General features: G+C 41.7%; 1 protein-coding gene across 3 annotated transcripts in view; it reads right to left on the minus strand.

The window, feature by feature from the left end:
- SPPL2A (signal peptide peptidase like 2A) overlaps positions 1 to 12,301 on the minus strand; it is a 35,260-nt gene that overhangs the window by 9,908 nt on the left and 13,051 nt on the right. For 2 of the 3 annotated variants that reach the window (XM_058156523.1, XM_058156521.1), the window contains 8 exons: positions 11,499 to 11,600; positions 9,038 to 9,119; positions 7,688 to 7,762; positions 5,461 to 5,517; positions 4,974 to 5,027; positions 4,381 to 4,480; positions 2,062 to 2,139; positions 354 to 514 (listed from right to left, as the gene is read on the minus strand). In XM_058156523.1, coding sequence (XP_058012506.1) covers positions 354 to 514; positions 2,062 to 2,139; positions 4,381 to 4,480; positions 4,974 to 5,027; positions 5,461 to 5,517; positions 7,688 to 7,762; positions 9,038 to 9,119; positions 11,499 to 11,600 — 709 coding nt within the window. The remainder of the gene's footprint in view (positions 1 to 353; positions 515 to 2,061; positions 2,140 to 4,380; positions 4,481 to 4,973; positions 5,028 to 5,460; positions 5,518 to 7,687; positions 7,763 to 9,037; positions 9,120 to 11,498; positions 11,601 to 12,301) is intronic. The other variant, XM_058156522.1, reaches the window with a different exon arrangement.

The raw sequence follows: 12,301 nt of genomic DNA on the forward strand, positions 1-12,301 counted from the left end.
AAGAAGAGGGAGTCAAGCTATTCTCCAAAGCACCTGAGGGCAGGACAAGAAGCAATGGGTGGAAACTAATCAAGGAGAGAAGCAACTTAGAACTAAGGAGAAATTTCCTGACAGTTAGAACAATTAATCAGTGGAACAACTTGCCTCCAGAAGTTGTGAATGCTCCAATACTGAAAGTTTTTAAGAAGATGTTGGATAACCATTTGTTTGAAGTGGTGTAAGGGTTTCCTGCCTAAGCAGAGGGTTGGACTAGAAGACCTCCAAGGTCCCTTCCAACTCTTCTATTCTATTCTATTCTATTCTATTCTATTCTATTCTATTTTACTCACAGGACCCAAATAGTCTCTCCTCACCTGATAGCTGTTACCGTTCCAGAATTTTCTCATCTCCTTGCGGTACAAAGCAACCAGGACACAAGGGATGAGTGTGGAAGGCACTAAATAGAGAAGAGCTGGTTGAGCCTTCTTCATGAATATTAGACACACGAAGGTGAGCACCATGCCGACACCATAAGCTGCAGAACAAGGCAAACATTAAAATAAGATAAGTCACTGAATATCACAGATTTTCAGGCTCCTTGGTTTAGGACTAGGCATGGTAATTTATTTTTATTTATTAAATTTGTATGCTGCCCAATTCACCGTCAGGTGGTTCTAAGCGGCTTACACAAGCCAAAATGGCAATATTAAAACATTAAAATAATGAGTATTATTATTCATCAAACAACCAGACCCATGTATCTAAGGTTCAAGCCAGTGGTGAAATCTGAACCAGTTTGCTACCGGTTTGCTGGCCATGCATGCGTGTTGCGCGCGCGCATGCGAAATACATGCCGAAAGGAGGCTTGGGAAGGTAAGTAGAACAGTAAGGCGGGGGGGGAATCAGCTGTGGCGCGTGATCTTGGGAACCTTTTTAAAAACTTTCTTTTAAAGCATTTCTTTCTACCAGTTCGGGCAAATAGGTAGTAAGAAATGCTTTAAAAAAGTAAAAACAAAAGGTTCTGATGATCACAGCTATGCCGTGAGATCGTCAGAATCTTTTTTTTTTTTTTTTACTTTTTTAAAGCATTTTTTAACTACCTATTTGCCCGAACCGGTAGTAAAAAAAATGCTTAAAAAGTTTTTTTTAAAAAAATGTTCCGACAATTGCGCGTCGCTCATCTGATCTTTGGAACTTTTGTTTTTTATATTTTTTTTACTACCAGTTCAGCAAGCCAGTAGCATTTTTTACTATCGGTTCAAGCAAACCGGTCCGAACTGGTAGCATTTCACACCTGGTTCAAGCTATTTTATCGTTCTCTGCCTCTTATACAGGAATTTCCCCAGACAGTTTTCATATGGAAACTACTAGCTAAGCATTCAAAGAGGGTCAGACCTAGCTGTCTGGTGTTTACATAGAGTAGGCAGGTGTATTCTGTGCTTCAGTTCTCCCAGCCAAGATGGTTGCTCTCCAGTGTCAACTCGCAAAGCATTCCTGGACTGCTCTCGAGTCGCCATAGGCCAGGGGGGGTGGGAAACCGGTGAAATGGCACAGCAGCCAAAGACAGATGCACATTCCATGCTTATCTCTCTCAAGGCTGTATCCCAGGGTTACCTACAGCAGCCGAGGGGAGTGACCTCTACAACCCGTGAAATTGCTCCGTTGGGAATGTGATTGATGACACACCCTGGGGGGAGGGGGGAAACAGGGTCATAATTGGAGCGTAAATTACGAAGAGTTAGAGCTGGGTTCATTTGGGAACATGCCGACATGAAGCTCCTAATAAATCACTGGATTTCTTTTGAAGCTTGGCTCGAGACTCATGATATAATTAGGGCATCCAGCATCATTAAAACTAACGAAGATAGCTAGGAGAGGAGCAACATACAGCGAGGTGGAGGTGAAATAATCTCTTAATCCACTAACCACCTCCAATATGTAACGCCTCCATCCAGGACCCCAGGCTAATTGGGAGAGTCAGGTTTTAAGGCTTCTCCTAAAAAGCCAAGAGGCTGGGTTCGGATCTCACCTCAAGGGGCATTCCTAATACCGTTTTTCAAAATAATGGTTGGGATAGATTACCTATGGTGCAGAAAATGAAATACACGGAGGAAGAGCTGGTCTGCACATCAAATCTCTTGCAGTACGCAACCAGGAGACCTTAAAAAAAAAAAAACACACCCAAAATGAAAGACAGGACAGAGAGATTTTGTCAGGAACAAAATGACGTCATCAAAACAACAGGATTACACTCTTGAAATTAAGGCCACAATTGAGCCCCAAAATTTATGTTGTTAAACGAGAAATTTGTTAAGGGAGTTTTGTCCCATTTAATGCCTTTTCTTGCCACATTTGTTAAGCCCATCGCTGAGCTGCAGGAGAGCTGTAAGTTTCATTATGCACGCTCAAGTTTTTCCCCACCCATAATTTTAACCTGGGGTCTATGAGTGCTTATAAATAACCTTGGACTAAGCAAGAATCTCTGTATGTAGATTTTGGGAGGGGGGTACTGGCCTCTAGTTCTAATTTTTCAGTCTCCCCCTACTTTATTTGCCTTTTCTGCCTTTTGTAAGAAAATAAATAAATAAATATTTCAACGTATACTTGGAGATCTGACTGCAAATTGCTCTGGCAGTAGGGCCCACAGAATTCTATTCATTGAGCTACATTAAAATTTACTCTGCAGATGCTCTGTTGCAATCATTTTTATACTTGTTGAGAAAAAAACAGTGAAGCCAGAAAAGTAAACTCGGTCTCTCTCTTCCGTGCAATATACATGTAGAGCAGTGGTGGGATTCAATTTTTTTTACTACCAGTTCTGTGGGCGTGGCTTGGTGGGCGTGGCATGGCTTGGTGCGCGCGGCAGGGGAAAGATACTGTAAAATCTCCATTCCCTCCCGGGTACTTACGAGACCGCCTGCTGTTACCCTTTGCCTCCCATCGACCCGTACGCTCGCACAGAGAGGGTCTCCTCAGGGTGCCGTCCGCCAAACAGTGTCGGCTGGCGGCCCCCAGGAGTAGGGCCTTCTCTGTGGGGGCAGTGACGCTCTGGAACGAACTTCCCCCCGGCCTGCGTCAAGTGCCTGATCTTCGGACCTTCCATCGTGAGCTCAAAACATATTTATTCATTAAAGCGGGACTGGCATAATTAGTGATGTATTTTAATTGGGTTTTAATATTTTTAACTTTTTAACTTAAATTTTAATAATCAGCCTTTAAAATTTGCTCTTTTTAAATGTTGTTTTAAATTGTATATATCTTTGTTTTTATTCTGGCTGTACACCGCCCTGAGTCCTTTGGGAGAAGGGCGGTATAAAAATTTAATAAATAAATAAATAAAAATAAATAAATCCAGGGGAAGATTACTGCAAAATCCCCATTTCCTCCCGATCAGCTGGGACTCGGGAGGCAGAGAATAGATGGGGGCGGGGCGAGTCAGAATTTTTACTACCGGTTCTCCGAACTACTCAAAATTTCCACTACCAGTTCTCCAGAACTAGTCAGAACCCTGCTGAAACCCACTTCTGATGTATAGGGTGCATCTGTGTGAACAAAATGGCTTAGAAACCAGAAAACTTGCTATAGATGGAAAAATTCTTTCCCTGTGTTGCCCCAAGCACCATGTTTAGATTAAGACACATCTATTTATTTGCGCAGGACTGGACTAGATTTTTAAATTTTAATTGTTTAAATTTTAGATTTGGTTTTAAATTGGGTTTTATTATTTATATGTCTATTTTAAATATTTGGCCTATTTAATAAGTTTTTTAGATTAATGTTTTACTTTGTATATTTATGTTGTTTTTATATGGCTGTACACCGCCCTGAGTCCCTAGGGAGATAGGGCGGTATAAAAATATGAATAAATAAATAAATAAATAAATAAATTAGCAATAGCACTTAGACTTATATACCGCTTCACAGTGCTCTAGAGCCATCTCTAAGCGGTTTACAGAGTCAGCATACTGCCTCCAACAATCTGGGTCCTCATTTTACTGACCTTGGAAGGATGGAAGGCTGAGTCAACCCACAGCTGAAAGCAGGGGTAGGATTGAAATTTTTTTAGCAACCAGTTCTGGGGGGGGGACGTTTTCACCCTCTCCAGGCTCTGGAGGCTTTCCTTGTGCCTTCATGAGGGCGAAAATTGCCTCCCCTGGGCTCCGGAGGCGGACTTCTGGTAGGCCCATTTTTTGCCCTCCCAGAGCCTTTACGCAGGCCCTGCACTTACCTCGCATCAAAAACGGCCGCAGGGAGACTCCTGGGAAGGGAGGGGAGGGGTGGGTGGGGCCAGCCAGTCCTTGCAACTACCGGTTCAGCAAACCGGATGTGAAATTAGCATCCGGTTTGCCCGAACCGGTCTGAACCGGTTGAATTCCACCTTTGGCTGAAAGAGATGCTTACCTGGAATAACAACATCACCAAATCCAAGTAATGAAAATGGCCTCATGCACAACACTGCTGGTGACAAGTCCAACCTGGGCACCTTGAAGACCACAGGCAACTGAAAAACAGTGGGGGTTTTTTAATAAAAAAAAAAAACACCCTGTAAGATCAATTCAAAGGAAGTTTCACGAAAAATGAAATTTAATCAGAATCCTTTCCTCATCTAGTTTACACAGAAAAAGTGTCAACATTCAGAGAAGCAGCAACCAAGAAGCAGAGTTGCACAAAAAAAGTATGATCAAACACAAACACCACGGAGGACACATCTGGATTTAGCAGACAGACACCACCGACAAATGATTTGATAAAATGCGGAGCCCCGGGCAATGAGGGAAAAACAATTTTTTTTTTAGCCTGATCAAAATTGATCGGGCAACACTTAAGGTCCAAATCCTGAAGAAATTAATGTGGAGAGAAGAGAGAATCAGTTGTGTTGGTTGTTTTTTTTTTTCCCCTGCCCCAAAGAATATTGATTTTTGATTATTATTTTTTATTTTTTGGAAGTAGGCCATTGAAAATCCATGGAATGTTATCTTAAACACAATCCTTACTTTCTCATGAGGAGCTGACTGCTCAGCAGAGGCATCCATCAAGTTTCCATCACTCTAGGATCAAACCCAAGTCAACAAGCATTTAATACTTGGAAGAAAAAAAAGATTTTAAAAATGGCTATATTTTGTAAGCAGTTTATATTGGAATATTAAGGGCAATATCCAAGCACACTTTACGTAATAGAGGAGGAAAAAGACCACTCCTGCATTCGCTTTCTCTCTCCTCCAAAGTTTAAGACAATGTTTCTCAACCTTGGCAACTTGGAAGATGGGTGGGACTTCAATCTCCCAGAATTCCCCAGCCAGAAATTATGGAAGTTGGAAGTCCCCGCATTTTCAGGTTGCCAAGGTTGAGAGACACTGTTTTAAGAGGTCTCTAAGATGTTTTTAGCATGTTTATGTACAACAAGGGCAATATTATAACGTAATCCAACCTGTGCAAACAGAAGCTACTGGGTTTTTTTCCCAAAAGATTTAATATGCTTACCTTTTCACTGCTTTCAAGCGGTCCGACTGCCACTTCAACCATGATGCTTTCTCCACTCTGAAAGTTTGAAAAAAGAATACTGATGCTGAAACATTCATTCTGGAAATACTTAAAACATTAGGCATTTTAAAAGTCAATGCATTTTTTTTTCAGGACATGTTTGGCCAGGACACTCCCTGGCAAACTCATATAAAATGGAATGAATTAGGGAACCAGGATGGTTCATAATCCAATAAAGATAACACGAGATGAAGACACTTTAAAAAAAAATAAAAATTCAAAAACAGTTGGTTCTATGTGATTTACCGGAAATGCCAGCTGCAAGTGTATTTCACGAATTTATTAGAAACAAGCATCAAACCGGGCTGATTTAATGCCATTTCCATCGAAGTCAGAAAAATGAAACATAAATCAAAAACACCGAAAAGCACATGAAACCTAAGCACATATTTTTTAAAATAAAATAAGGAGAAGGTAAAAAAAGTAGATGTGCAAATGTTTATACGATAAACAAAATAATGGACTTTTTCTAGTCTCTATATTTTGAGAACTGGACTACTGGACCTGAAATAAATTGTTTGGCATGTTTAAAAGTCCTCAGAATTAAGAGTCTGGAGATATTATGTGGTTCACTTTATCTAGACCTTATTCTAATTTAATGGCATCACAGTGCCACACCAAGGCAACTGGTGGCATTGAACAACAGCCAAAATTCTACAGCTAGTCTTTGACTTAAGATCTCAATTGGGTCCAGAATTTCTGTTGCTAAGCAGAGAGGTTGTTAAGCAAGTCACGCACAATTTTGTGAACTTTCCCACGCGCGCCCCCCCCCCATGGTTGTTAAGCAAGTTACTGCACTTGTTAAGTGAATCGTGCATCATTAAACAAATCCAGGTTTGCCCATTGACTTTGCTTGACAGATGTTGGCTGGAAGGAGCACAACTGGTGATCACAAGACCCTGGGATGTTGCAACCATGATACATATTTGCCGGTTGCCAAGTGCTTGAATTTTTGATCATGTGGTTGTGGAGATGTTGTGATGATTGTTAAGTGTGAGGACCTAAGTCCTCACACTTAACAATCGTTAAACAATAGTAGTCTTTAAACAAATAGTTTTAAGTGAAGGCCTAGCAGTACTATTTAGTCTTTCATACTCTAGACCAGCGGTCACCAACTGGTGGTCCGTGGACCACTGGTGGTCCATGAGAAAATTTTGGTGGTCCACAGAAAAATTATTTGCATTTTTTATATTGCACTAAATCAGGGGTCCTCAAACTACAGCCCCTGGGCTGGATATGTGCAATCAATGTTTGTGTTGCTGCAGAGAGTCTCCCCCTTCAGGGTCTTTTTGTGTGGGTCGGAGGGGGGCAGAAATTCCAACTTGGGGTCTGCTTCAGCCTCCTGGTGCAGGGCTTTGGGCGAAGGCTGGAGGGAAGTGCCGCTGGTGGCGAAGAGCCAGAGGGCCTTGTTCCAATGTGACTGCATCATGGCCTGGAACTGGCTGATCATCTCAGCCCACTGAGCCTCCAGGTGCTGGTACCTGGCCTTGCACTCCCACAGGTATTCCCTCTGCTTGGAAAGCCTATGCTCCTAGTCCTCAGTGAGGTGCTTCTACTAAGCCGCCTCCTCGGTCAGATCCAATTTGAACTGAGCCAGCTGTTTTGCCAACTCTTTCTTGTGGTGGCTGCTTAGCTCCAACAACTGCTTCCTGTTGGGGCCCTAAGGAGCCCGGACGGGGAAGTGAGGAGTGGTTGGGGGAGTGAGTAGAAGCTGGTGAGGTGCCCTTCGATGTGAGTGACATCGAGTTGGCTATGCCCACCCAGTCACATGACTATCTTGCCATACCCTTGATGAACGTATCTTTTCTTTTATGTACACTGAGAGCATATGCACCAAGACAAATTCCTTGTGTGTCCAATCACACTTGGCCAATAAACAATTCTATTCTATTCTATTCTATTCTACCCACCAGCCAGTCATTAGGCAGATCCTATTAGTGGTCCGCGGGATTTAAAATTATGAATTTAATGGTCCCTGAGGTCCGAAAGGTTGGTGACTCCTGCTCTAGACCAGGTATGGATCAGATTAAATCAAAATTTTGGACTTGTACATTTAAAACTTTCACTGTACTGTGGCATATTTTTCATAAAAAACATAAAAACACCAAAACAACAAAAACAACCCCTCTGCATGATGAAAAAATTGTTATAAAACCTGCATACTTACTTTGGTAATGTAAGGTGTGATGAAGACAAAAAACACATCATATAAAAGAAGGAGACCTAGAAGAATCACACATGACTAGAGAACAAAAAACAGGTGTTTATTTTTTACACAAAACAAAATGAAACAAAATGTATGCAAAACCCTTTCAAACTTAAAAGACATTCATTCCATATTTGGGGTTCTTTTTCTTTTCTGTGGTCTTTCTAGTAGCGGCCATAAACAGCTGCATAAATACAAATTCTTTGGACATAGAATAAACAGACTACAATCAAGGTTATAACATAACATAACATAATAAAAAGGTTGGAAGAGACCTTGGAGATCTTCTAGTCCAACCCCCTGCCAAGGCAGGAAACCCTACACCATTTCAGACAAATGGCTATCCAAAATTTTCTTAAAAATTTTCAGTGTTGGTGCAGTCACAACTTCTGCAGGCAAGTTGTTCCACTTATTGATTGTTCTAACTGTCAGGAAATTTCTCTTTAGTTCTAAGTTGCTTCTCTCCTTGATTAGTTTCCACCCATTTCTTCTTGTCCTGCCTTTAGGTGCTTTGGAGAATAGCTTGACTCCCTCTTCTTTGGGGCAGCCCCTGAGATATTGGAACATGCTATCATGTCTCCCCTAGTCCTTCTTTTCATTAAACTAGACATACCGAGTTTCAGCAACCGTTCTTCATATGTTTTAGCCTCCAGTCTTCTAATCATCTTTGTTGCTCTTCTCTGCACTCTTTCTAGAGTCTCCACATCTTTTTTACATCGTGGCAACCAAAATTGAATCAATATTCCAAGTGTGGCCTTACCAAGGCATTATAAAGTGGTATTAACACTTCACGTGATCTTGATTCTATCCCTCTGTTTATGCAGCCCAGAACTGTGTTGGCTTTTTTGGCAGCTGCTGCACACGGCTGGCTCATATCTAAATGGTTGTCCACTAGGACTCCAAGATCCCTCTCACAGTTACTACTATTTTGTTTTGTTTTTGAAAATGTATGTTCAAGTTTTCAAATCAACAGTAGAAATTTTGTTTTTGCTCTTATAAGTGCCCTTATAAGTGCTATATTATTTCAATATAACCCAATGATTTTATGCCTCTCTGTTTGATATCTATTAACAATGGCTAAAAACACATTTGTTTCCTTGGCCTTACTGCCTGTATTAAGAGCGGCTGAAATCTAGCACCTCTGTAACATATTTTGTCAAAGAAAGTTAACTTAACAGGGGAAATCTTCCCGAGCTGCACTGAAGACAAAATTTAAGACTACAGGGGCTGAGTGGCAGATTAAAATACTCCCTTTCCTTCACTCTATAATTTACTGTGTCTGTGTAAGTTTAGCTAAATAAGTTACTGTACCTTGAAGTTGGGCATTTTGAGTGTTTTAATGAAGTTCAGACAGAAAGAAATTCCCAGGATGTTTTGTAAAATCCAAGCCCAGCTAAAATTAAAAAAAAAAAAAGGTTATGTGTTAAGCACAGGAACAAGAATGCTTACATACACTTTTTCAAACTTCAGACATAATCCTCAACATAATGAATAAAGGATAATGTTCCTTTGAGCATAACAACACAGGCTTCTGAATAAGTACACACACAGAAAGGTTGGGCAAGGGAAGAACTCACTGTCATTTAAAACAGGGGTCCCCAACCCCCCCACCACAGTCCCTGGACTGGCACTGGGCCAGGCATGCCAGGAACCAGGTTGCGCAAACAAAAGTCCCATCCTCGAGATGCAGGCAGCATGCAAAACCATGTTCCCACCGGTCCACAGAAATATCTTTTTCCATGGAACCGGCTTGGAGAGTGGCCAGGCCGATATATTTCAGATGCTGCAATATTTGGCAAGAAATGCAGTAATGAACTAATTGTCTTCTGCAAAGACCCCCTCCCCTTTTGCTCCTCTTTTATTCCCTCTGGGAGGGCCATTCATCGTTCAACTGTGGCCTTACTCCCAAGTCGACCCTTGTTCTTTAGCTGTTCCAGTCTGGCAACTCTGCGTATGCGCACACTGGGAACAGGCTCCAGCTGTTCTTCTGCCCCACTGATGTCTGACTCCAAAGGCAGCTGATAACTGTCAGACTGCCCTGGCCCATTCTCTGCCTTCGACGCAGAGCCCTTGTCAGAGCCTTCCACAAACTCCAGGACTGGCCCATGTTCCTCCCCCAATCTCCTCACTGTCCGAATCTGCTGCCAGATCTGCAGGCCACAACACCTGCTTCGATAAAACAGATGAATTAAATAGCCAATTTTGTGGGTTTGAGCTCCTGGAGTTAATATATATGTATGTATGTATGTATGTATGTATGTATGTATGTATGTATGTATGTATGTATGTTTTTGTAGGTTTTCACGGGTATAGGTATGTAGTTTTTGGCATTTTTAGGTCTTTTCCCATGTAACCTTACACGGGAAAAGATCCGAAATTGCCAAGACATACATACATATATATATATGTGTGTGTGTGTGTTTGTGTGTGTGTTTTCTGAGGTTTTCGCGGGTGTTTGTATGTAGGTCTTTGGTTATTTGGGTTTTTGTCATCTTCAGGCTTCAGCTTCCCAGAAGCATGAAGCTGAAGCCTGAAGATGACGAATGAGATTTCGAAACGCCGCCAAGACACTTCCAATTTTACGCAGGAGAAAACCCGAATAACCAAAGACCTACATATATATATACATATATATATATGTGTGTGTGTGTGTTTGTGTGTGTTTGTGTGTGTGTGTGTATGTTTTTTGAGGTTTTTGCGGGTGTTTGTATGTAGGTCTTTGGTTATTCGGTTTTTCTCCATGTAATTGAGTGTCTTGGCAGCGTTTGAAATCTCATTTGTCATCTTCAGGCTTCAGCTTCCCAGAAGCACGGCTGAAGCCTGAAGATGACGAATGAGATTTCACAAACGCCGCCAATACACTTCCAATTTTATGCGGGAGAAAACCCGAATAACCAAAGATCTACATATATATATATATATATATATATATGTGTGTGTTTTCTGAGGTTTTCACGGGTGTTTGTAGATAGATCTTTGGTTGTTCGGGTTTTCTCCCGTGTAAAATGGAAAGTGTCTTGGCGACGTTTTGACGAAATCTCATTTGTCATCTTCAGGCTTCAGCTTCCCAGAAGCACGAAGCTGAAGCCTGAAGATGACGAATGAGATTTCGTCGAAACGTCGCCAAGACACTTCCAATTTTACGCAGGAGAAAACCCAAATAACCAAAGACCTACATACATACATATACATATACATATACATATATATATATATTCCCCGTTTCAGCTCTCTAAAAATTTAAAATATAGACACAGATACCAAAGTGTGCAAGATTTTGGAAAGGGGAGAGGAAGAGCTATCCTGGCAGAAATGTCCAATGGGGGGGGGAATCCAAGATAGTGGGCACACCTGTGCATTTGCCATGCATGCATGGGAAAAAAAGGGGGGGATTTTACTCAATCGCCATACACCCCAATGCCTCTTTGCTGCTTCTCTTCTACACCAGCAGAAATGGCAGTTTTTTTCTAGCAGTATTTATTTCAACATGGAGAAAGCCTAAAATTCTTCACCCTTATTTTATTTTTTTATCTGCAGTCGGTTTTCATGCTCAAGGTGGAACTAGAACTCAGGGTCTCCTAGTAAGTGGCCCAAAGTCACCCAGCCGGCTTTCATGCCTAAGGTGGAACTAGAACTCATGGTCTCCTAGTAACTGGCCCAAAGTCACCCAGCCAGCTTTCATGCCTAAAACAGGACTAGAATGCACAGCCTCCTGCTCTCTAGTCTGGTGCTTTAAACCACTAGACCAAACTGGCTCTCGTTCTTCACTTACCTATCCTCGTTCCGAAACACAGCCCAGGTAACGGACAGCGCTAAGCAAAACAGAAAGAGGAAAACAAGTCTCACTTCAAGGGCGCGATTCCAGCATGGAAACCTAAAACAACAGAGTTAACAAGAAGACATCAGCATTGCAAATACAGGATGCACAGCACATTTTCCAGTAACAAAGACAAGCCTTGCTGAATTCATTATTACACTCAGCAAATTTCAGGCGTTTTCCCCCACCTGCTTCCATTGAAGATATAAATTATACTGAAACAAAGCAAAGCGCTCCATGGCATTGGGCCGGGTTACTTACGGGACCGTCTGCTGCTACCGAATACCTCTCACCGACCCGTACGCTCTCACAGGGAGGGACTCCTCAGGGTGCTGTTAGCCAGGCAGTGCCGGCTGGCGGCGCCCAGGGGAAGGGCCTTCTCTGTGGGGGCTCCCACCCTCTGGAACGAACTTCCCCCAGGACTTTTCCAACTTCCTGACCTTCGAACCTTTCGCCGCGAGCTTAAGACACATCTGTTCATTTGCGCAGGACTGGACTAGAATTTTTAAATTTTAAATTTGGTTTTAATCAGGTTTTATTATTTTATTGGGGTTTTAACATTTGACCGTATTTAATAAGTATTTTAAATTGTGGTTTTAACTTGTATTTATCTATGTGTATATTTTACTTGGCTGTAAACTGCCCTGAGTCCCTCGGGAGATAGGGCGGTATAAAAATACGATAAATAAAATAAATAAATAAATAAATAAAGAATATCAGTAGATACTCGCAGTATAACTTCTATAACTGTCTGATTT

Source organism: Ahaetulla prasina, chromosome 13 (assembly GCF_028640845.1).
Source record: "Ahaetulla prasina isolate Xishuangbanna chromosome 13, ASM2864084v1, whole genome shotgun sequence".
NCBI lineage: Eukaryota > Metazoa > Chordata > Lepidosauria > Squamata > Colubridae > Ahaetulla > Ahaetulla prasina.